Raw genomic sequence first — 25,878 nt, forward strand, 5'->3', positions numbered from 1 at the left:
ATTTGCGGGGTTAGCTCCCAGCCAGTATAGCTGGCAGGACCATTGCGGCACAGAAGCCCGACCACCATGATAAGGTGCACGTACCGCCGAAGCGAGTACATACTATATATATATATATATATATATATATATATAATGTATATAACGAATATGAAAAGGGGGACATCGGTTGGTTACACATGCACGGTAAGTCTTCACTGCGACCACAGGCGGATAGTGATACAAAGTGACATGAATGCACTCAATCGCTTTTCGTTTCCACAATTAAACAAGAAGTATGGCGTAATACCACAATTGTCGACTGAAGTCAAAAGTTTCTTGAACGACAGATAAAGACCAGTGGGTTCTAGGTCAAAGATGTGATTTGCTTTATCTATCACAGCGAACGCAAAATCATTGGCGTTGATAATCACGTTGGTGTTCTGAAGTCCAATTAGGGCGAAAATTGCTGCGCACGCTTTCCAAGATGGTGATCAGACCAGGGTTCTGGAAAAATTCTCGTGCACTTACATACATGGCAGAGAACGGTAATGGTACAGATATGTTGCACGAAGACATACATAAGTTTCTGCAGAGACCTCTGAAATCAGTGCACACGAGTGATAAACAACCATAAACTAATACGTTCGCCTTTGTTGTCCTATGTAGCACTGGCTGCACTGACTTCACCATGCGCTGCGTCGGTTCTTGCAAACACAGATTGGGTGGATTTTCGATACCACAACCCCTCAGACGACCGGAACCATACAGAGACCCCTTGGTGTTTTTCATGCGTCGCCCCTAGGTCATGCGTTCATCAAACAGGGAACTACACTAGAATACACCACATTATGGTGCAACTAGCTATCTAGAAAACGGAAGCAATTTAAACTACAGATGAAGAACGGATGTGGAATCATGAGGTGACATCTAGTAAATTAGAAATTCGTCGTTGAATCCAAAATACGTAAGGTGTGGAAAGTGACTCCATACTTATATTTTACACAAACATCGAATCTAAAAACCAAAGGTTGTTTGCGACTGATTCACCGCAGCAGAAAGGTCACAATACATGACCAATCCACAAACTATGTGAACGAGGGTAAGAAAAGAATAAGTGACAACTATCTTAAGGACGGATGGGAGAACTAACCCAAAGTCGTGTGGAATCCGAGTATAAAACTCATTGCATGCAGTTAACAAGGAGTGTTCTAAATTTTTCCTCTCCGACGTATTCGTTTTTGAGCGCTTGAACTTTTTGGCACCAGTGTCATTGGCAGTTGACGATTCAGGGGTATTTAGAGAGGCGATGCAGTCGGCTATTTTCTTCAAAGCAGTATAACCACCTTTCACTTGATCTTTGGTCAATTTACCAAGTGGTGCACGCCGAGCATCATACTTCAGTTCCACCATGGTGTCCTCCATGGACTTGAGGTCACATATGAGCTGTATGAGAAGCTGTGCATAAGAAAAAAGAGCAACGAAAGCAATCACAATTACGCAATTACGATAAGCACAAAACAAAACCGAGAGTACGTACTAGTCAGCTTACCTGAACCGACTTTGGAAGTAGAGATTCCACGACAACAAGTTGACTTTTTTCTTCAGCATTCAGTGGCGCTATGTTTTGCTCTTGAGACGCTGTCCCGTAGTCCAGCTTAACAATGTCATACTTCCCATTCACCTTGACAAATTGGTCAACACAATCCCAATCGTTTAAAGTTTTGTCGTAAAACCTGGAAAACGGTAAGAAAATGAAGGAGATTGAGAAAATTACTTCTGTTTAAAGCAATCCATGGCGTCCTGAAGATTGCCACCAAACTTCTCCAATTTATTCTGTCCGTTTTTACCAACACGTCCCCATCGGAACCACACTGAGTAGTTTGGGGCATTATCATCTTCAAGCAACTGGATAACATAGTACTTGTTATTGTTGTGTTGGACATTTGTCTAAAAACCAGCGGTCAGAACTGGTGATTTCGAACTACTCACCTGGTTGAGCATTGCATCATAGATGATATCATCCTCGTAGTATACATGAGCAACACCAACCTTTTCTGTGCATAAGCTATCAACGGGTGCTTTTCCCTTGACAATGACACTTCTCACTATATCCACCCGCCTATGGCGTCTACTGTTACCTCACCTTTGACACTGTCTTCTGAATTCGGCTCCCCTACTTTGATAACTTTCGCAGGAACTGCTTGCTGGGTGATCACTAGAGGTCGCTTCATTTCAGTGAAGTCTGAAACGATTAGGAAAACCGATGAGATCATCACCCGGTGGAATAACTATTGTGCAATTAGACTCCTGTTGGTTACGATACTTTCCGAGGAATGGTTTTTTTAATGACCACCGCATTCCTGGCAGTGAAGCATCGGTGTTCAACACTGATGCCATGCTTTCAATGATGATTTTACTTACCACCACGCAATGCATGAACCATCTGGTTTCACCAACATTACGGTGGTGCAGAGTGGCGTTGTATACCGTTATCTAAGGGTGGCAGTTCTCCAGACCAGTGAATGCTTGAACGTTTTTAAAAAACAACTTGTTCAACCCTGAAGAGGACTAACTAAACTACAAGCGTGATGAGTATCCTAGATTACCGTTCCCCATCGAATGGCAGTATAAGCTCCGTTACTAGGTCGCAATATAAATGGGAGCTAGACGATTCGGCAGAGTTTACAGAGTACACCTTGATCGAAAACCGACTGGTACTGTCTCGGTAATCTGCCATCATCGGCTATAAACCTTACACATATTTTGCAGGAATCCTGACCCCCTAGTTTTTTTCACGGAGTACATGAAATCCGAAAAAGACAGTGCCCAGGATAGCATTTATACTTGAAATATGCTATACTTAACCACATGACACAATACACGCACATTTATGTATATATGGTGGGCAGATATCCCTCTCGGGGTCAGTCTGCCACAGCGAACTACGCCGACTGACATCGGGGCACAACATACGGTTTGCGCCGAACTATATTTACACCCACCTGAAAATCATATATTTGGTGTAAAACATTCTGTGGTGTAAATCACAGAATGAATGAGAAGGTTATTTGGTGTAAAACATTCTGTGGTGTAAACCACAGAATGAATGAAAGTTCTAGTCACCAGTACGCCCGTTATTGGCGGTTCAAATGGGTACAACTGAGCAATTAGACCAAACTGTGCATGTAAATGGTTGTCTGATGGCCAGTACTACACAATAGACACACCCTACACACCCGGGTAGTCTCAGTCATTGTTTAGCTTGACGGTTATAGGAAGTTATTTCTAGCACTGTTGTGCCTTTAACTCTCCGAAGTAGCCAAGGTATTTGACCGCCGATATGCTGATAAAGATTGAAACAGACTACCTGTTGAATGCAGTGGTATCTGCTTTGCATAGGCGGTGGGATGTACTACCAGTAAGCCGGTCATACATTCGAATGGCATTCCGTAGTTGGCCATGATTCGGCTTGATTCCGTCCAAAAGGTGATGGTTGCTGAAACTTACCTCTGCCACTATGGCGGACAGACAGAACCACTCAGTGCCTCAATGTATTTCGGTAGGTTTTGGTTCGCACGGCAACTGGCACGATAATTTACTTCTAACACCCTCCACGGCTCATCTATATGATAACTTCGGAAAGCGAAAATGCGGTAGTCATTTTATTCGTCGATGTTTTGCCGAAGGGCTGTTAGCGTATCCACTAACTAATCTAGTGGGACCGACACAAACACGACCACACCTGCCGCAGACAGCTTGTACAGTCTCCAGGTCCGAAAGCTCGAATGACAACTATTCATCTTGTACGAGTCAGCTCTATGGTCGAAGTTGAATACTGCAGTGGCAAACTTCAATTCGTATAGCCCCTGTCCATAGTGTCCTCTCCGAGCTTCTGCTTAGCACTTTGTGGAATCCACTTCGACAGTCTTAAAATTATCGACCAAGGTATCCAGATAATGATGTTTTTGTGTGCGGCACTTCGGCCGGCCACTTCGAACCACAATTTTCGTGGCCAGCTGCTGCCACTCAGTTGGATCCTGAAACTGCAGTAGAATCCCCGACGGTACACCTGGAACCCCCCAAAACCTCAGAGTTTTGCGACTCCATATGTTCCATAAAGAGCAACAGAGGTCCTCGTCCGCAGCGTTCAAAGGTGATGAAGTCCTTAATCAGCGTTCATCTGATCTATTTTCCTGTATCTAAAAAAATGAATGTGACAGTGCCCATGTTTAAAAAGGAGACCCTAGTGAGTGCATTAATCATAGGGGACTACCTGACTCCTGTCGTAACGAAACTCTTGGCAAAACTTGTATTTCAGTGCCTTATGGTGACCCGTGAAGCAATGACTCGAGCGAACTAAGGGGGATTCCGGCTTGGTAGGGACTATGTCGACCAAAGCGTTACACTCCGTCAGGTGCTAGAACAAGACCATACATATAGATAACCAGCAATTTAGATATTCCTGGATTTCAAAGGTGCATTCGACTCGGCGGACCAGTCCGTTCGAATCAACACATACACTCAGCAAGGAATGTTCCGGACAATTCTGAGCTCGCGAGCGTTTGAGATAGCTATGCACAAGCAAAGTGATGCCAACCAAGATCGCCCACTCTCTCCATTTGTACTTAATTTCGTGAGGCGAAAGCTGAATTGCCCTCAACTGACTGCTGTTGATGATGATGCCGTCGAAAAGCTAGCTGATCTGGAATATGCGGATGGCATTGTTCTCATCTTCGAGTAGCAGAGGGGGCAGGTCTTTTTGGATGAACTGACGGAAGTCATCTCGCCCTTTGGCATGCGCCCTGCGCCCAGAAAGCGTGTTCTCGTGCTTCTTTACAGCAACTCCCATGTTTAAAAAGGAGACCCTAGTGAGTGCATTAATCATAGGGGACTACCTGACTCCTGTCGTAACGAAACTCTTGGCAAAACTTGTATTTCAGTGCCTTATGGTGACCCGTGAAGCAATGACTCGAGCGAACTAAGGGGGATTCCGGCTTGGTAGGGACTATGTCGACCAAAGCGTTACACTCCGTCAGGTGCTAGAACAAGACCATACATATAGATAACCAGCAATTTAGGTATTCCTGGATTTCCAAGGTGCATTCGACTCGGCGGACCAGTCCGTTCGAATCAACACATACACTCAGCAAGGAATGTTCCGGACAATTCTGAGCTCGCGAGCGTTTGAGATAGCTATGCACAAGCAAAGTGATGCCAACCAAGATCGCCCACTCTCTCCATTTGTACTTAATTTCGTGAGGCGAAAGCTAAATTGCCCTCAACTGACTGCTGTTGATGATGTTGCCGACGAAAAGCTAGCTGATCTGGAATATGCGGATGGCATTGTTCTCATCTTCGAGTAGCAGAGGGGGCAGGTCTTTTTGGATGAACTGACGGAAGTCATCTCGCCCTTTGGCATGCGCCCTGCGCCCAGAAAGCGTGTTCTCGTGCTTCTTGGCATACAGCAACTGAGCACGCAACTTACAATCCAGTTCAAAGTTGTGGAGAGTTTTACGTACCTTGGAAATTATATTATTTCCCAGTGTAGTGTGATAGATGCGGTCAATGAACAAATCCTCAAGGCTCGGGCCACATTTGCCAATTTGAGACACCTACGGCGTCAAAGAGGTATATCCCCTAATCACGAGGGATATGTGTACCAGGAGCACTACGCGCTGTTTTGCTGCACGGCTGCGGGGCGTAGCCTCTTCGAGCAGCGCAACTGAGACGTCTTAAGATCATTGACAACCACCCTCAGAGCCATTGCTCGTATAAGCCGGAGTCGGCGAATCTGAAGAGACAATTATAAAACAAGTTTTCGGTTGTGCAAGGAGATCTCGGAGGAAGAATGTGCCAGAGGCTTTGACGGTTAGGTGATGTGTTGCGTATGCTAATAACCGTTTGCCAAAGAGTGCTATTTTCCTTGCCCAATTCAAACTAGCGCAAGTTGACTTGGTCAACCTTTGACCTGGAAGAGGGAAATGAAATCGATTACGAACACCTTAGATGCAATCGGCGCAACTCACCTTCCAGGAGGAGGTCTGCATGTTCTCCAGTGTGTCCGGTTGCAGACGCTACAAGCTAAGAATTGATCAGCTCCAGTGGCGTTCTCGTCGTCAGTTTCTACTCAGATTGTCCGAGTGGAAGCCTGGAAATGGGACTGTGTTGGGGTGGAACTAAGTACCTTCCCCATCCATGTTTACTCCTTACAATACGGCCTTCCAATAAATTATAGTTATGGGTGAGCGAAGCCTCAGTGCTGAATACCGATGTCCTGTCAAAGACAATGTTGACTACCAGGGTCTAGTCAGTTCGTACTCGGCTGACCATTTATAAGCTGTTTCGTAATCCTGCTTCCGTTTATTAATCAAGAATATCCTAGCCACCGTAGACTAGAACGTGATCATCGTCCCCATTCCATCACAGTGCGCCCGCCGGACGGTCTCCGTATTAAACACTCGTTCAGTCCAGTGAGTACAAAATATCTGCCCCAAGTAGTACGTCCAAAAGCTGCTGAAGTACTGACACATGATTCGTGTTTCGGTGCGTAAAACAACACAGGGAAACATTGCCATGTAGACATACGGTTCGGCATCTGGTCGAAGGGCCCGGTCAGTTAACACCTATTTTCCAAGTGTGCCAAAACCCACATTTATCCTGGCGACACAATTTCAGGTTACGGTCGACGGTCGAGGTAGCGGAATAGGGTGCAGCAGACCACAAACCCCGTTCACTTTCATGCGCGGAATGCCTGGGGCATCAACCAAGGCAAGCGGTACAGAACGAAAGACTTCATAGTGTTGGATTAAACTGGATTAAACTTGGAGTAAACTGTGGGAAGCAGTGGAAGAAGTCTTTGTCGGGTATTGCAGTGCATCGAGTAAACTTAAGATCAGGTTGTAATGAAGGTAGTACCACAGCCCAGTTCAACGATTCACGGATGGATACACTAGATCAAGGCATTCGCCAAATTTTCTCGGTTTGGATTTGTTTTCGTTGGCCAGCGCCTGCCGTTCACCTGAAAGGCGCAGGCAAAAAAGGGCGTAGCACTGCTCTTAAAGAGTTGCCAGTGCGAGCACTCACATAAAAGCCGCCTAATAGTGCTTTGAACTGGGTTCTAGATGTAGCGTGGACAACCGTCGGAGGAAGGTTATTCCACGCAGCAACCACCCGAAATGAGAAAAAATTCGCCCAATGAGAGTGCGAGCTCTGAGCTTGGTAATCTTCTTACCACCTCGCCGTCATCCTTGCCGGGTCAACGGCGAAAAACCTGTCGGCGAAACCTTTTTCAAACAGGGCATAAGTAAGATTTAGGTCTCCTTAAAGGAAACGATACTCCAGGGCAAAGCGGTCAAGCACCACGAGACGCGTTTCATAATCCACGGATTTAAGTCCGGCAGCCATTTTCGTAGCAGCCCGCTTGACACACCCAATGAGGGTTACGTCCTTCGTGTGACATATTCAAGAAGCGGTGGGCCCCATAGAGCATTTGGGAGTCCATGCGAGTAATACGGGAGAGGGTGCGCCGAATCATCCATAGAATGTAGAATGTCTTTTGGGCCGATTTCTCATGGTGCAGTGAGAAGGACACGTTTGAAAGGAGCCAGATACCCAGATCTTTTTTTGACACCCATCCTTGTGATGTCTTCTGGTCCATTCTCACAATGCACTGGGTCTCCTCCGAATGACATATGGACTCACTTTTCGTCATTCAGAAAAAGGTGCTAGTCCAATGACCAATGCACTGCCCTCCACCTGGAGGGCACTGGCATTTGAACCCCAAGATTTCAAGTCATCCTCGAAAATAGACATGGAGCTGAATGTACGTCTGGAAGGTTGTTGACGTAGATCAGAAACAGAAGTGGTCCAAGTCTAGTCTCACTCGGAATGTTCTGTCAGATAAGAACGTCCTGATCCATCGAAGAATAATCCCCTAAATCCCATAAGACTCAAGCTTCTGGAGCAACGGAACGTGTAGGACTCGATCGAATGCTTTTGTCGAATCGAAAAATATTGCATCCAGTGTGAGTCCCTCGTCCATAGCTTGAGTTAAGCTGTTCGTCACGCAGGAACAGTTTGGGAGAAATCCGTGTTGGACTGGAGATATCAAGTTGTTGGAAGTAAGGTTATCTAGTATGGCCTGCTTTAGAATGTATTCAATCACCTTGCACGGTACGCCAGTGGGCATAATAGGCCTATAGCTGCCGGGCGACAGTCGGTCACCAGTTTTGTAGTTTGGCGTGCCAATCGCTTCCTTACGAGTGGAGGAAAGCTGACCTCCGTCAAGAGACTGACGAAACTGACAAGAAATATTACGCCAGTGTGAACGACGTTTCCTTCAGGGTCCTCGTCTGGCCACAACGCGCAGAACGGGTTGATATGGGTGCAAGACTTGACAAATGTCATCCTCTGTAAAGAGGACGGCTCTTACGCCCTGACAAGCCTGACGAAGTCAGTAGGTCACTAAAAAGCCGTGCATAATATTCTCTGTAGACGTCATATACAACTATTGGGTCACACGTGGGCTCCGGATTCCTGTCCCACGAAGAGAACGCGTTTGGCTTACTTCTGCGGCGGTGTCCCATGTATGTAGGCGGTAAATCAAACATTTTCCGCCAGAGTTCTGGTATGCTGGCTTGTTTTCGTGTATTTCATTGGCAGATTTCTGACTTACAACGGTCAGAAGTGCCACCCCATCGTCTGCATCCCTGTAGTCACATTTTCCAAAGGTACTTCAGACCTCATTCACAGAAAATACCTGATCTTTTAAGGAAGCCTGGAATGGATCCGACTGCGCGCCCATTTTCTGGGATAATCATCGTGTCAGCCTCGTGAGCTTTCTGGACAATGATCCTGTGCAACTCTTTCATTGAAGCCGGCCAGTTTAAATTGATCAACAAAGATGCGCATTCCTGAGAAGTCTGCATAACATACGTTTCAAATACAAGTTTGGGGTCCGGGATTTCCGGCCCAGTCAGCAAACAGTTTTATTATGTCCCGGTGGGGCGTTGATCACCACCTGATCAACGAAGTGTCCTTCGATTTGGTAATGACCAAATCCAAGAGGGATGGTAGTCGAACCACACGGTATCTGGTGGGTGCAACGTGTTGAGTCCGAGCGCTCTGTTGAACGACTTTGGCTAGCGCTGCCGCAAAGTGTTCGCTAGACCTGACGCGCTGGGACTCCACAAGGGAGGCCCTGAGGGCGTTAAGATCACCTACCAGAAAGAGGTAAGTAAATTGGTAGCTGGAGGAGAGTCGCCCAATGGTTTGTGTGAGGAACTGGTCATCTTCCGGAGGACTCGACGGGCGACGGTGGACCATATCGAAAAGGAGAGAATCGGACACACGCGGCGGGATTTGAATCCATAATGCATCCGAGAAGTGGCATCGGAGGGGGCAATCCAGATGTGCAGGGATGCATGTAAACATAAAGCAGCCTCATCAGCCCTCCCTCGTTTTGAGTCACCTCGGAAAACAGAGTAGCCGTCTATCAAGATCCCCGCGTCAGATACACCTGGTGTGATCCAGGTCTCCGTGAGTACGATTATGCACGGCTGTTCAAGGCGAACTGACAGTTTGACATGGCAAGGCTTGTTGAAAAGGCTGAGACAGTTTTTGACAAGAATCTCAGCACTGTCTCTGCTGCCTCTCAAGTTGGGAAGCCGAGAGATGTGTTGCAAGATGTGCTAGCAGATTTAGTAGATTTATGCTTTGTTTGAGTCCAAGGCTCCTAATGGGCCTCTGAGGAATACTTGTACGCTTCACGCCTCAGTGGTCTCGAAACATGAACTTCAATTCCGAGGATCTCTTCGTCCCCTAGAAGTCTGGTTTGCGCGATCCTTTCACCTTTAAATGAGGTAGATATCTACTGAAAAATTCGACCACTGCCTATTGTGGCTCGTTCAATGCCTTTTGGACGTTGAGGTTTGTTGTTTAGGGATTTAGAGCAAGTGTGCGGGCTTTGGTTTTTGGTGTTTTGGCGCGGTTTGGTCCATAAGGTGATTCTGTGGGGCTGCGTGGGTTGGCAGCTGCACTGAGATGTGTTCCTTTTCCTAGCACTCCCGTGAGGTCCGTTTTCGCAGAGGACCTCACCCTGAAGCAGGCAAGCATCTTCGTAATTTAGTGGAGTTTATGTGGTTCGTTCGACTGCGGTCGCTTTCTCTTCGTGTTTGTATGGACTCCCGAGTCGCCCGCGATCAGCGTGACTACCTGGGTGTGCGCTGGATTTTTCGGTTTGCTGTTGTCATGTTTGCGGCTTCGGCTGTTGGAGTCATGGGCAAGGACTGTGTCCACAATCGGAGATGCCGTTTTTAACGAAGAGTAGCTGTATACTAGATTTCTCGCATTCTCAGTGGGTATAACATTCTTGCAGTACCCCCAACGTCGATGTCTATGCTTATGGTTGAGTAGTGAGTGGGCTTCGCCGCTTGTCTCTGCACGGTTGACCAAATCCAGCTAATAAGTTGTCACTTGGATGTAAAGTTCACCGTTGGGTGTTGATCACCTGCTACGGAAATAAGCTATGATAGCTCTACGTACTTTGGACGCTGCGTCCAAGCCAGGCTTGCCTTCTCTCGAGGATCGCTGCCTTTGTAAGTCAAGTGATCTGTGGTAGTTGAGTAGAAACTGCAATCTGGAGACGCGCTCGGTCGAGTCGGCGTGCTTTCAAGAGCACAACGGGCCATAGCATCCATCGGTTTGGCCATAGAATTTTGATCACATTCAATAGAGTCAAGCAGAAGCTTTCTTCGCGTTTCTCCTCTATGACTTCTGTGGCCTGGCTTCTGTGCCCCTAGAGGGCGATCCTCGGATATACGCTTGATCGATGAGTAAGTCTTTCGAATACTGACAACCTGCTCCGATATCCTCCCTACATCATATAGAAGAGATGGTGCCTTAAAGCCCAGATATTCGTTTACTGTCTTTTACATGTAACTAAGCGGGCCAGGTGGTTCAAGTGTTTAGAGCGCGAATGTACTGACCGGAGGGTCCGTGGTTCGCACCTAACCTCTTACTCGACTTCCCTGTCTAGGCTTGAGCCACCCGTCAGTATCCCAGCCCTCGTGCTTTCTTCGGGTGGCACGGCAGTTAGGCACTGGAAGGGTGTTGCGGCTGAAAAATTCACTTTTATTATTTACACGTAACCACTCTGCCCGAAGCAATTCCTGTTCAGGCTTTATGGGGACACCGCCGAGGAGCAAATGGGCGAGTTACGTTGGTGTGATTTTCCTAAAGAACGATACCTCAGATGATTAACTTGTTCTTCTTCATGTGCCTGTTCACTAGAGATGCCGTGGCGGTCTTGTTTGGCACATCAGAGAACTGGATGATCCTCGTCGAAGCCAGCGTACCCGGGATGGATATTGCTAGTTGCTTGTTCAGTAAATAAAGTTCATAATCGACTTTCGTTCCGTGTGTTTGTGTGTGTGCCTGTGTCCCCGACAACTTTTGAAAGAAGTGCAGTTTTGCGGCGTCGAGTATCTTAAACTAAACGGAAGACTCGCGCTGATTTTTTCCATTCGGCAGTGGGGACTTGGTCTCGTTTTTGCTATCACTATTTTTAGTCACAGAATGCATAGCAACCTGAAGGGAGAGGCAGCTGGCGCAAAGAGGTCAGAAAACTTGGATAATTGGCCTATCTGGCTGTTTTTTAAACCCGTAGATTTAAAGTGCCACCAGGACTTGCAGGTATGACATTGCATACCTCGCCATACATTCGATGGACATCGATTTCGCCCACATCTGTTGATGTGCGGAGATAAGCTTGTATTGATCTGATCCACGATTGGGACTATGTGCACAACAGAAATGTAGCGCAAGATGACGAAGATTTTGACGCAGCACGGACAAGCTTCTGATATCAGTGCTTCTCAGCCGGTAATGTGGTAGCTGCATAGATTCCCGGAGAGCAATGTAGATTCCGTACTAATTGGGACATGTACAACTTGATTATTCCTCTACAATATCTCCACTAAAATGCCCGGGAATACAGCCAGTCATTCTGTGCCAGTCTCCTAGCAAGCGTCGACTCCATTAGCCAGGATGCAGCACGGACAGCTCTCTCCAGGCACTTTTGCCCACCAAATCTTGTCAACCACTGTTAAGCAGAATCTCGCAGCTATCCGCTCCAACAGTTGCAGTGGACGCTACTGCCGCCAAGAAAACTTACCAGCAGGCGACTGCAAAGATGATCGGTCCAGCTTCAATCCGAGTTTTGATTGGCCGAAAGTCTGGACTCAACAGCCAATCATTATTGAACGTCAGCAGTATGCTGGTTGGGAGAACTGTTCCTAGGAGGCATCGAAGGCTCCACGATTTTGTCGACTAGTACACCTCAAATATGATGCACACTGTATATATCTACCTGGTTCTAGGCGATTAATACACTACACGCACCATCTGTGGTTCTTTTACCCAAAGTGTTCACGGATTCACGGATGGGTACACGGCTTTCGCCCAAGTTTCTCGGGTCGGTTTTATTCTTGCCGTTCAGAGGCTGCCGTTCACCTGAAAGGCGCAAATGAAAAAAGAGCGTAGCAATGCTCTTTATGTTCTCAATGCGGGGTAGTGTGCCTGCCAGCGCGAGGATTTGCATAAATATATGTCTAGTAGTGTTTTGAACTGGGTTCCAGAAGGAGCGTGGACAACCGTCGGAGGGAGGTCATTCCACGCAGCTACTACTGGAAATGAGAAAAATTTTGCCTGATGAATATGTGCGCTCTGAGCTTGAAAATCTCACTATGTCCCAGCCGGGTGTTTGCTGGGTCAACGGTGAAAAACCTGTTGGCCAAATGTTGTTCAAACAGGGCATAAGTAAGAATCAGGTCATTCGGAGGCGACGATCCTCCAGGGGAAGGAGATGTCACACTGTCAGTTCGCCTTGAACAGCCGTGCATAATCGTACTCACGGAGACCTGGATCACACCAGGTGTATCTGACGCGGGGATCTTGATAGACGGCTACTCTGTTTTCCGAGGTGACTCAAAACGAGGGAGGGCTGATGAGGCTGCTTTATGTTTACATGCATCCCTGCACATCTGGATTGCCCCCTCCGATGCCACTTCTCGGATGCATTATGGATTCAAATCCCGCCGCGTGTGTCCGATTCTCTCCTTTTCGATATGGTCCACCGTCACCCGTCGAGTCCTCCGGAAGATGACCAGTTCCTCACACAAACCATTGGGCGACTCTCCTCCAGCTACCAATTTACTTACCTCTTTCTGGTAGGTGATCTTAACGCCCTCAGGGCCTCCCTTGTGGAGTCCCAGCGCGTCAGGTCTAGCGAACACTTTGCGGCAGCGCTAGCCAAAGTCGTTCAACAGAGCGCTCGGACTCAACACGTTGCACCCACCAGATACCGTGTGGTTCGACTACCATCCCTCTTGGATTTGGTCATTACCAAATCGAAGGACACTTCGTTGATCAGGTGGTGATCAACGCCCCACCGGGACATAATAAAACTGTTTGCTGACTGGGCCGGAAATCCCGGACCCCAAACTTGTATTTGAAACGTATGTTATGCAGACTTCTCAGGAATGCGCATCTTTGTTGATCAATTTAAACTGGCCGGCTTCAATGAAAGAGTTGCACAGGATCATTGTCCAGAAAGCTCACGAGGCTGACACGATGATTATCCCAGAAAATGGGCGCGCAGTCGGATCCATTCCAGGCTGCCTTAAAAGATCAGGTATTTCCTGTGAATGAGGTCTGAAGTACCTTTGGAAAATTTGACTACAGGGATGCAGACGATGAGTTGGCATTTCGTAAAATATGAGGCTGTTGTGCTGTTTGTTTATCATTCTTATTTGTTTTTTTGGTGAGTTGTCCACTGGAACGGAGTTTTCGTGCAAGCATTCCTCCACACCGTACCTGACTTAGATTTGTAAACAATTTTTGCACCGCTGCGGCTGCAGATTTCAATTGATCTCGTTTTTCATCGGTGCGGGGTTTTCACCATTAAGATGGAGGGAATTCAAATTGATTCTTATGCATCCTTAGGATGCAAACGGGTGGTAATTTAGTGTAATGATTTGGCACCTCACATCGTTCCATTGATGAACGCCACATTTAAGAATATAGTTCGTTTAAACTGGAGGGTTTTCCTCTTGGTGAATTTCAGCAATGATACTTAGTGGAACGACAAGCCCCCAAACTATGTGTAACTTATCTTCTTACTGATCGAAACTGACTTTAGCTGCTTGGACTCGGCGCTTCTTGCTAAGGCGTTTTGTATTTGGTTTCTGTCAACCACGTGCAAAGCACCCCGCTCCAGGGGAAGGAGATGTCACACTGTCAGTTCGCCTTGAACAGCCGTGCATAATCGTACTCACGGAGACCTGGATCACACCAGGTGTGTCTGACGCGGGGATCTTGATAGACGGCTACTCTGTTTTCCGAGGTGACTCAAAACGAGGGAGGGCTGATGAGGCTGCTTTATGTTTACATGCATCCCTGCACATCTGGATTGCCCCCTCCGATGCCACTTCTCGGATGCATTATGGATTCAAATCCCGCCGCGTGTGTCCGATTCTCTCCTTTTCGATATGGTCCACCGTCGCCCGTCGAGTCCTCCGGAAGATGACCAGTTCCTCACACAAACCATTGGGCGACTCTCCTCCAGCTACCAATTTACTTACCTCTTTCTGGTAGGTGATCTTAACGCCCTCAGGGCCTCCCTTGTGGAGTCCCAGCGCGTCAGGTCTAGCGAACACTTTGCGGCAGCGCTAGCCAAAGTCGTTCAACAGAGCGCTCGGACTCAACACGTTGCACCCACCAGATACCGTGTGGTTCGACTACCATCCCTCTTGGATTTGGTCATTACCAAATCGAAGGACACTTCGTTGATCAGGTGGTGATCAACGCCCCACCGGGACATAATAAAACTGTTTGCTGACTGGGCCGGAAATCCCGGACCCCAAACTTGTATTTGAAACGTATGTTATGCAGACTTCTCAGGAATGCGCATCTTTGTTGATCAATTTAAACTGGCCGGCTTCAATGAAAGAGTTGCACAGGATCATTGTCCAGAAAGCTCACGAGGCTGACACGATGATTATCCCAGAAAATGGGCGCGCAGTCGGATCCATTCCAGGCTGCCTTAAAAGATCAGGTATTTCCTGTGAATGAGGTCTGAAGTACCTTTGGAAAATTTGACTACAGGGATGCAGACGATGAGTTGGCATTTCGTAAAATATGAGGCTGTTGTGAGCCCTGTTTAGCATTCTTATTTGGTTTTTTGGTGAGTTGTCCACTGGAACGGAGTTTTCGTGCAAGCATTCCTCCACACCGTACCTGACTTAGATTTGTAAACAATTTTTGCACCGCTGCGGCTGCAGATTTCAATTGATCTCGTTTTTCATCGGTGCGGGGTTTTCACCATTAAGATGGAGGGAATTCAAATTGATTCTTATACATCCTTAGGATGCAAACGGGTGGTAATTTAGTGTAATGATTTGGCACCTCACATCGTTCCATTGATGAACGCCACATTTAGGAATATAGTTCGTTTAAACTGGAGAGTTTTCCTCTTGGTGAATTTCAGCAATGATACTTAGTGGAACGACAAGCCCCCAAACTATGTGTAACTTAACCTGTTACTGATCGAAACTGACTTTAGCTACTTGGACTCGGCGCTTCTTGCTAAGCCGTTTTGTATTTGGTCTCTGTCAGCCACGTGCAAAACACCCCAATCCGTACGCCCATGTTTGTCATACTTAGGCGCATTCGATTACGCGACCCTTACTGTGCCCAAAATCCACTGCTGCGAAAACTCAACTCGAATTCCTGCTAATATTCACAAGCTGAAACTTATTTACTGTCGTATATTTTTTGTGTTGACCACCGCCCTCCAGCATCTCTGAGGATATACTGCTTAAAATACTATCATGCATTCTACGTATTTTTGAAGGAAACCTCCCATAAGATGGCTGAAGCCGCCTAACGGCACATTACATATACATAAAATTTCTTGACCCCATCCAAACTAGCACAACGCTCGCGGAAAACATTCTTTTGCAGTCAAATTCCGTTTCCAATTTCGGTATTATCATGAAAATAAAGCAAATCTATACGTAAAAACCTCGGAGCACCCTACAGTTGATTTATCTTTATTGTAAATCTTTTGCGGTACGCGTCTTAAGAAGCATCAGAACGTTTAAACGCACAAGATCCCGGTTATTAATTTAACCACAGTTATTTTGCCACATGTGACCACAATTAGACGCAATATAGCGCCACCCACAATTCAGTCACAGAATTCACATGATATGGGTAAAGATGATTTGGTCGCTTGAGCAGTAACTTCTCAAATGAACGTTCTTCACATCTTATGGGAACACCCCTCCACCGGACTACATATTTTCGCCATTAGGAGATACCCAGCTGTCAAGTCTGAAGCTGGGTCTAGCAGGTACCCCTCGAAAACTGCAACACTAAACGTGTCCATTATAAGGATTTCTCCAAGAGGCTATATTGCGATGCATAAAGTGGAAACACATACATGGATTAGTCTTTTTGTTGCACTTGAGTTGAAAAATATGATCTGGCTGGGATTCAAATGAGGTTCACTGGGCGAAACTCTTATGCGAGCGAAAGCATTCTGCGAAAATTTTCCTTTTAAATAAATATCAAGCTGACTGGGAACTAATACACCACCGCTCTAACATCTAGCTGTGCAAACAACCTATGAATATGGAGAACAGCGCCCATACAATTCTCCACGCCTCCCTTGCTTTCGTGTAGGTCAACCGCTAAAATACATTTACTCAATTAAACCAGCGTAAACGCGGATTCCTCCAGCGGCATGACGCAGCACGCTATATGCTTCCAAAACGCTGATTAGGGTGTACCTGGCCTGAATCCTGCATGAGCCAATCCTCATCACAGAATTTGCTTGTTACGGCTACTTTTGTCTTTGGGCAATGAGCAGATTCGGCGAAAGTAGGTTACCAGTCCGCCTCTGCAGCGTCTTCCGCCTTTGGTTCATGTCGATCTGTTAAGCTGTACTGTGAGTTCGGATTGGAGCGGTATCAAAATAATCGCAGTGTGTTCACATTTTTTTGTGGATGGCCTTTTTGTGTGGCACATGGACCTCCAAGTTCGTTCTGCTCAACACAGTCCTAGTTGCGGCCTGCAGGATATCACCAGGTCAGAAAAATTGCGGGTGCAAATAAACACCCGGCATTGAAGATGGATTGTTTTGCGGAGCTACACATAAGTTTGTAAAGTCTTTTTTTCTTCTCCTAAAAGGTGCAAGTTTGCGATTGTGTCACTGGTGACGGCTGGCTTGTCATCCACACGGTTTTCGAGTAACTAATCAAACTTTGGAAGTTTACAGGATGCCTAAAGAAATTACTGAGATTGAGCCCTAATCATTTTGGCTTTTACCGTCACGACAAGTAGACCATAGTCAGCGCGGGAATTCGTTTAATTAAAAAACGAATGATGGTTTGTCTTATTATCCTTTTAACATTGGTAATATATTCTCCAGGAGGCAGGATTAAACTCCTCAAAATGACTCAGCTGTATATTTGGTCAATTCAATCCCAACTTGCAATGGAGTCAATCCGCCTTCTAGGCTTGTCGCGTTTGAGCATACCAAGTCTAGCCCGTTCTTCCCGCACTCTTCGCTTCGTGGATTCGGCTGTTAGAATTAGGCTTATCTTCGAGAGTTCCAAATGCGCCATAACCAGGCAGTGGGTTAGGCACTTGCTACAAATTATCAATGAGATTTTTGAAAAGATACAATTTTGGAAACACCAAAGCTCGGCTCCTCTTTAATACGCACAGGTAATTATTATGAAACGCATTTACGCATCCAAAGCGTCTAACTGTGCAAAATCCCGTAAATGCAGCTTGAGTCACAGGTAATATGGAACTTATTTGAGACCGTTACGACCACTAAGTCGTTATTAGCTTGAAAGGTCACTTTACAAGCGAACTTTCATACAGTGTCAGAATTAAGAAAGCGAACAAAAATTAGGACCAGTTTCACCTGTTAATGCCGAACAGAAAAATACATGACTTTATTAAAGCAGCGGAGAGCTACACAGCACATCAATGAACGCGGAAAATGGGCGACTACAAACAAGTCAATTTTTGCAGCCCACATGCCCGCATGGTAAGCAGGACCAGACAAAACTGCGCGCCTTTCGACAGAATGGTAAAAGCCGCATTCCTGAAAGAGGTTGATGGAAACTCGAGGACTGCGCCCACCTGATGAGCCCCAAGAAGGGCGAAACCGGTTGTGGGCTGCCGAAGAGTTTTCATCAACCCTGTGAGTAGTTTCCTTTATGAAAATATACGGCAGCTAGAGTACTTTCCTCTTGTTGAGTTCTCATGCTTTAAATAACATCATGACAACAAAAACACTGTAAGTATGGATAATAGTTGCTATTTCTTGGTAAAAAAAATTGATCTTGTATTCATTAGCGCTTTTTTCCTTTCAGACATTTGCACGAAGCGCGCATACGCCAATCTGGATCTACAGCTGCTACGAACCATCATCCCGATGTATGTTTATAAATGCAATTCACCCGGTAACAGCATCAATTCAACAACTTCCAGTTTGCGCTTACGTGCCATCGTCTCCCTTTTTTGAGCAAGCGAATCGCACCACCGATTGGCCGCTTGCAGCCAAACGACCAAATGCTCAAACTACCGGCTGAAACGTCGCATCTTTGGACGTCCCTGGATTTTGAGAGGTGTTCACTGCCTGATACCAAATGATATTGAGAAGCCTGGGTGGTTGCCCGGTGCAACCTTATCTCCTGATTGATAATATTAAGGCTTTCATAATAGTTAAGCAATTTGATGGGTGTCTGCACTGCACGCTGAGACAAATCACGTGCACCAGGACGAAGGACCTACGAACTGGAGGTTGCTCTTCCTTCTTACACAATCGATTAAAACTTGCATCAACGCAAAGGATCTGAAAGAATCTTGCACACCTAACGCTTTTTAATTTAACAACATACAGGAGAGTTGGATGCGGGGCTTGGTTGATGGGCCTTGGTTTTGGTTTAATGCTAGACGAATATGGTCCCTTCTTGATAGACATATCCTATAAAACGTGATGTTCACCAAACGCTATTATCTCTGTTATCCTTATCAAGAGGCTGTTCAAGAAACATACTTCCCAGGATGTAAAAGGACAACCAAACCCCGGTAACTATATGATTCCCGCGCACCACAGAGGAGCTAGGGTGGTCCACACTCTCAGAGATGCGAGGAAAACAACTTGATGAACTCTAGCACCTGGTGACGGTTCTCGCACCGCGAAAATTGCGAAACCTCTTCTACGGCCATCTGGCTCTCTAGCCTGTTGTGTTCACAATCAACTTGATGAACTCTAGCACCTGGTGACGATTCTCGCACCGCGAAAATTGCAAAACCTTTCTACCAAAGTGAACGGCCATCTGGCTCCCTAGCTCGTTGTGTTAACAAGTGTCTAAACGTTTTTGTGAAGCCCCGCTGGCCAGCTAATAGGCTTCCTATCCGACTCCTCAGTAAATAAGTTTTTTACCGTTCACCAGAACAGTGATGGTAGGAAGAAGTTCTTAGACTCTTCTTTGTTTTGAACAAGTGATAGAAGTATGATAGTTTCATCATAACGAAAATACTCCACTTGGATATATGTTATTACATCTTCAATAACTACGAGTTTATTCTGCGGCCGTTGTGCGCATCCTGTCCGGTTGTGCACAGTAATATCATGCAATTTTTAAACCAAAAAGTCGAGCCTCAGCACTTGATAGGTCGTTCAAAAGTGGCTTTCGACGATAAGGTTTATTTTCGCCGTGTTTAATTATGATAGTCGTGGCCACTGTGTACATCTTTTAGCTTCAAGCCAGGATTCAGCTGTGTGGATGTAAAATGCTGCTAGAAAACGGACTCAGGCCCACTAGTGAAGCCTACAATTTGACGGGAGGCTGTAAGGGAAGCGCTGAGGAGTTTGTGATTGACAGCAAACGCAAATGTGGCTCACGGATAATTGCGGTGCTTGCGAGACACTTCACTGGCCTACTCAATGGGACATTGTTGGACAACCCTAAAATGTGGCTAATTATGTGCCCCGAGAGCGGCCCCCAAGAGAGAAATAGTCAGGTAAACGAAAACAGGTGGAAATCGCCCTATTGCTTAAAGCTGGAAAAGGCCAGGAATAGGGAGCCCTCACATATGCAGCCGTTTCTTTCATAGCTTCTTGTCCTTGGTCTATTTTCTTGCCCAGCCGGATATTAATGCGATAAGGTCTCCCGCAGTTTGTTATGCAAACAGAAAAAGTGGAACAAAACAGCTGAGCATGTGAAGCCACGAGAGACCTACCATAAATTCTTACCACTTTTCGGTCAACCTGCTATCGTAAGCTTCATCGGAATACAGTTGGCTCCCACATTCCAGAAGAGCACTGGCCCAACTGCAGTGGATAATGCTCCAAACCAAACTATCCAGGTTTGGTTGTCTTGCTGGCGTCAGCCAATACCCACTTTGTACAACGAAACTTAATAGTGCAAAACAGATCAGTCGATACTTTTACCGGCGGATTAGCCTCAGAAACCATGTTAACTTGTTCCTGGAAATCATTCTTATGAGAATTAATGCTATTGTCGACCACTGCTACCCTCGGCATCACAAGTTCATTGACTGAGACTTACGCTCCGCTGCTGGATCGAATCACAATGCTTAATACATCGCGCCAAAGAGATGAACATTGCTTTTGCGTGCGTTTTGGACCAGTAGTCAACCATGAGGAACTTCATATCCATTCATGCAGTTTTGGTACACGAACGTAGACCTCAGCTACAGTACACAAAACGCCCGACAAAAAGTTAATAGGCATCCATTGGCCCACTGATCATCTTGAGTACATCTAGAGTACATCAATCTTGCCTCAGAACTTGCAAGGTAGTCAGATGCATTCCGCTTAATTTCAAAATTTTTTTGGAATGGGGGCAGGTGAGTCAAATGTAAAAGCTATTTTGCAAATCTAGATGTGTCTACAGTATTTGGGCGTGTTGCGGCACGTGACACAAAATCCAATGATCCTTTTTCAGCATATGGAGGCAACAACTGACTGCTCTTCATTTCCCGAAAAGCACTTTAATAATGATAATATTTATTCCCGACTTTTGAATGGTATACCGTCTGGTATGACCATAGGTTTACAGTCAGATTGAAGCATGACTGTGGAATTTGCGGGTAGTTGGGATTGCGCGAAAAGAGAACAATGCCATAAACGGTGGGAAGTGTCCGATGAAATAGTAATAATGGGTTTCTTTCCCAGTTTGTGGGGAGAGACAGCCAGCTGACACAAAGTTAAACTAAAAACCACTGCTAATCATGAGTGACTTTGGGCGGTTGGGTAATTGGCCGGAGTCACAACGAGCGTTTCAAAGCGAAACAGCCTTGTCGATATTAAGTGCGCGGAGCACCAAAAGAGTTCATGAAATGCATGGCCCACAAAGTTCGTCTGGTCAGCTCGAACACATGTCGATTCTTCCTGTGAAGCAATCGTGAGTAGCGGGCATTCCGTTTTGTGTTCCGACTGCTCGTGCAACACATGACTTACGACTGCTTATTATAAGGCCGTTTTGCTTGTTGCTGCTGGTTTTTCTCCTGTTTCACTTTTACCTGCGGTCTGCTTAGTTTTCAGTGACTGATGACAATTTTTTTGCTCACCCGTCAATGCTCACAAGCTCGTCCCGGTTCTACCTATTTTCGAGGGTCTGCTCTGACAGAACGACGCACTGGCCGATGCTTCAACCCAGAGCTCCCCGAAGAATAGACAAACCTGCTTTCCACCATTCCAACATCACACACTGAAGGGTTTATTTTTACATTACCTACTAATTGGACTTTGATGAGACTTATTTTGAAAGTGCCTCGCCACGCAATCTGATTTGCTACGTGACACGAGCTGCCGCGTAGCGCTGTCAATTAAAGACAGTTCCCTACCTCCTGAACGTATTGATTATTCCCCGCGCCGCTCCCTCTATGCGGCAAACTTACACATACAGACTGCGCGTATCTGCGCATTTGTACATTGTTGGGTGCTTACTCGCTTTTGCCTCCAGAAACCTCTGCTGCTTCGATGACTATTTTCTGCTCCTGCTGATTACACACTTGTTCATTTTACGTTTGCCTAATACGTGTTTGTCTATTGAACGAGTTCCTGACAGTTCCCAATATGCCATTTGCTGCCTACGTCTGTTCTTTCCCACTGACTACTAGATACCGAATGCGTGTAATCAGATAGCCGCAGTCGTCCCGTTATATACTTACCCACCGAAAACATACACATGGGTTTGTTAAACTCCATGAAGTGCAATTCTCGTGCTACTGGCCGCCAGTTTTAGCTTGACACAGTTTGTCGAGACAGTACGCTGTAGGCGTGGTTGATTGTTCCATTTTTAACACAAAATGAGCAATATCAGGAAGCACGCTTTAACTCTGTTGCATCTGATTGGTGGCCTCGTTAGTTTCCGGTACATTTAAGTGAGCTTACGGGTGGAATCTCCTGTAGTAAAGTGTTGTAAATGATAAATCCTTCAGATATAACTCTCTTGAAAGCTCATAGCTTCCGGAACCGGTCTTACTCGATAGTGAACTCACAGCGTTGACCCTGCTAAACGAAACAAAGCACACCTTTGGAGGAAATGGATTACTATGATAAGCTTGAATGTGTTTACATTTGCATCGTCGTTCTTTCTTCCAGAAAGGTGACTTCCTGTAACCTGGCCTAAGGCAAACTTGGCATATGGATCACTACCGATGTGGGCAAAGGTGCCCATTCAATCTTTGGGACTCATAAGTCTTGATGGCACAAAACCTCTTGAGAATCTAGACATGGTATCAAAAGTGCAAGCGTTAATCTAGCGGTTATTGGCGCTGCAAAGGTGCGTCAGGCACGATGCTGTTTTCACTTACCGGGCTCCTTACACTTCTTAAAAGATTCATCCTGTACAGCCGTGTGATTTTTTTTCACCCAACTGAAGTAGCTCCTTCTGGTTCCTAAAATACCTCGTTGGACTTCACCAGAGCTACTTTAAGACAAGATGCTCGAAAGCTTGAACTTTCTATTGAGACTGTGGGTGCCCTGTGGAGACTAAACAAGGTCAACCACTGAATTCATGGTTTGAAAACACCGACACACCAGAATCTGCGGGAAGGCTGCGCATGTCGTTAGACGGTAGAAAGCGTTTATCCGATAACTCGTGGCCTTAGATGTGTTTAACTCCCTGTCCATGAAGCTCTATGCCGGATCAGCTAATTCTGTTCGTAGAGGCTACACTAGCTGCTATGCTCTGCTTTTCTTATTGGTCCAAATTTTGCCCTTGGTGTGTAACGCTTGTAACTGCTCAGCCCGTGTTTGTTCATAAATACCTTGCGGCAAAGAGCTAACCTCCTTTCATTGGGTGCCGTGACCAGTATACGGGTGAAAATTTACTGGCCATAACCTTTCGAGGACGATATGTGTGGACCACCCCGGACGATCTCTAGCACGTATAACCTCCTTTCATTGGGTGCCGTGACCAGGATACGGGTGAAAATTTACCGGCCCTAACCTTTCGAGGACGATATGTGCGGACCACCCCGGAGGATCTCTAGCACGTTGCGCACCGGAGGCCTGCCGGGGTTTACCTGGGGTCACTGAAGATTCCGTTTTGAGGCGAAGGCCCCCCTAAACCGGTTGCACCATCAACTGCCAGTACGACGTCGACTCTCCCACGGTGCGTTCATTATCTCAAGGCTCCGTAATTGCTCCAAGTATTGGACCCGCACCAGACTACTCAGAAGCTTTTCGCTTGATAGACTTACAAGAACCTGAGCCCTCCAATGCTTCTGGAAATAGACTTTCTGCTTCGCCATCCGTGAAAACTGCAAACGCCTCTGTCAGCCCAGTTGAACTCTTTCGTAGTACTGAAATGACTAATGGAGCACGTCTACCAGCCAGGGCAATGACTACACCGGACGTTGATAGCACTCGTTCCCGTCACAGACACCCTGACTTGCTGTACCTCCGTGTTACACCTTTTCGCTTGATAGACTTACAAGAACCTGAGCCCTCCAATGCTTCTGTAAATAGACTTTCTGTCTCGCCGTCCGTGAAAACTGCAAACGCCTCTGTCAGCCCAGTTGAACTCTTTCGTAGTACTGAAATGACTAATGGGGCACGTCTACTAGCCAGGGCAATGACTACACCGGACGTTGACAGCACTCGGTCCCGTCACAGACACCCTGACTTGCTGTATCGCCGCGTTACACCGCCAAAACACGCCCTTGGACTCAACTATTCACTGTAGAGGCCGCAATACCTAATAATACGTAGTAATACGCAACACGTCAATACGCAATACGCACCCTCAACTACACCCTGGAGAATCTATCTCTTGTCCTTATCAAGATAACTGGACTTTGCTTCGACCTCCCTATAATCTTATCAAGATAACTGGACTTTGCTTCGACCCCCCTATAATTACATGACAAATACACCAAACCACGTTTACCGCAAGCTTGCTGAAACCTCACACCCGCAGATACCAGTGGCCAGCTGAAGTTCTTATGTACCTTCGCCATTTTGCTCACAGATTCCATCTCATATGCTGACCATTTCTGGGGCGCGACTATCACCCCCCCAACCACCGCCACTTTCTGCACCATACCACTCTCCACACTCCCTGTTGATGTGAATGACTTCATGTCCCAAAACACTTCTCAACCCTCGACCGCTTCCAGTCCAATACCAGCCTTCAAGAGATATATCGTACCCCACAATGAACCTTGCGTTCTACCTTCTGCCGTGGATTCAAACCTACTTCAGACACTACTCACCCGCTTACCCCCAGTGATAAGTACACCTCGACCTATTTTGAACGCATGCCCTGTCAACTCTACTTCATGTACTCTTACCTACCCTACCTATTTCCCCCTAGCAGCGGACTCCACCGTAAGCGAAGTTACCAAACTCCTAATTAGTACGGTGTGCTCACCCATGGACCTATCAGTGATGCTGTTTAATGCCCGCTCACTGCTGCCAAGAGTCCATACTCTCCGTGCGATTATCGCCGTTGCGCAACTAAGTCTGATTTGTGTGACCAAAACATGGCTCTCAGTTGAAATCATGGACACAGCAATCTCAATCCTTGATTATAGCATTCACCGCTTTGACAGGAGAAACTCAAGGGGTGAAGGCTGTGCCGTCTACTCCAAATCGAAACTTCGCGCGACCCCCACTGACGATTACAGCCTAAAATGGATTCCAGAGGCTATCTGAATCTCCATAGAACAGACCAAACGACCTGTACTAGTAGGCTGTATCTATCTACCAACGTCTCCCTCTCCAACTTCTACAACTGACTTGTCCCGTATGATTTCCATTGCACATGCCCTTCCTCATTCGTCTAAATTCGTGAGACTTCATCCTCCAGGATATTTGCTGGTCTCCCATTTTGAGCCCTTCTCGTTACGTCTTCCTGCTTGCGCAACTTAGTGTAGAGGGCAGGCCCCAGACTGTACGCAGCCCCAGTTGTGGCCAACACACCTTAGATCTAATATTTTCGAATAAGGGTTATCTGGCTACGTCTGCAGTCGGTCCATGCTCTCCAGATAGCGATCACCGCGTCATTTCGTGCAACGCAGTCAGGTTTAATTAAACTGATCCTCTGAGTCTTTGTTTCTATCGTCCCATGTCTCTGATATTTTTCTGGCTTTTTCATCCTTGCGGGCCCCCCGGGACCGGAACGACTCTTTTCTCTCGTCAGACATAAAGCATTTGTGGTATCTTCTATCAAAACCACTGACATCTCCTATCATTCGGAGTTTTTAACCCGGTATCTGTCGGTATGATAATTTCTTGAAAGCCTTCGACAGTAAAACACCCCAAGCCGGTGGAGAATA

The 25,878-nt window shown here is 46.4% G+C and overlaps 2 protein-coding genes across 2 annotated transcripts in view; one reads left to right on the forward strand and one right to left on the reverse strand.

Annotated features, from left to right (window-relative positions):
• Positions 1-3,236, reverse strand: part of T265_14048 (hypothetical protein) — a gene marked incomplete at both ends in the record, with an annotated part of 4,859 nt that extends 1,623 nt beyond the window's left edge. The window contains 6 exon segments of the mRNA XM_009171796.1: positions 242-422; positions 1,105-1,437; positions 1,532-1,715; positions 1,757-1,929; positions 1,972-2,067; positions 3,219-3,236. Of these exon segments, the coding sequence (XP_009170060.1) occupies positions 242-422; positions 1,105-1,437; positions 1,532-1,715; positions 1,757-1,929; positions 1,972-2,067; positions 3,219-3,236 (985 nt within the window).
• An 11,689-nt stretch (positions 3,237-14,925) lies between these two features.
• On the forward strand, positions 14,926-24,284 carry T265_06502 (hypothetical protein; the record flags this gene model as incomplete). Its single annotated transcript, XM_009171776.1, has 4 exons — positions 14,926-15,094; positions 18,432-18,495; positions 19,836-20,088; positions 23,691-24,284. 4 exons carry the CDS (start codon positions 14,926-14,928, stop codon positions 24,282-24,284), a joined length of 1,080 nt encoding a protein of 359 aa, XP_009170040.1.
• Positions 24,285-25,878: the final 1,594 nt, after the last annotated feature.

The sequence above is a fragment of the Opisthorchis viverrini genome (assembly GCF_000715545.1).
Source record: "Opisthorchis viverrini unplaced genomic scaffold opera_v5_133, whole genome shotgun sequence".
NCBI classification, from domain to species: domain Eukaryota; kingdom Metazoa; phylum Platyhelminthes; class Trematoda; order Opisthorchiida; family Opisthorchiidae; genus Opisthorchis; species Opisthorchis viverrini.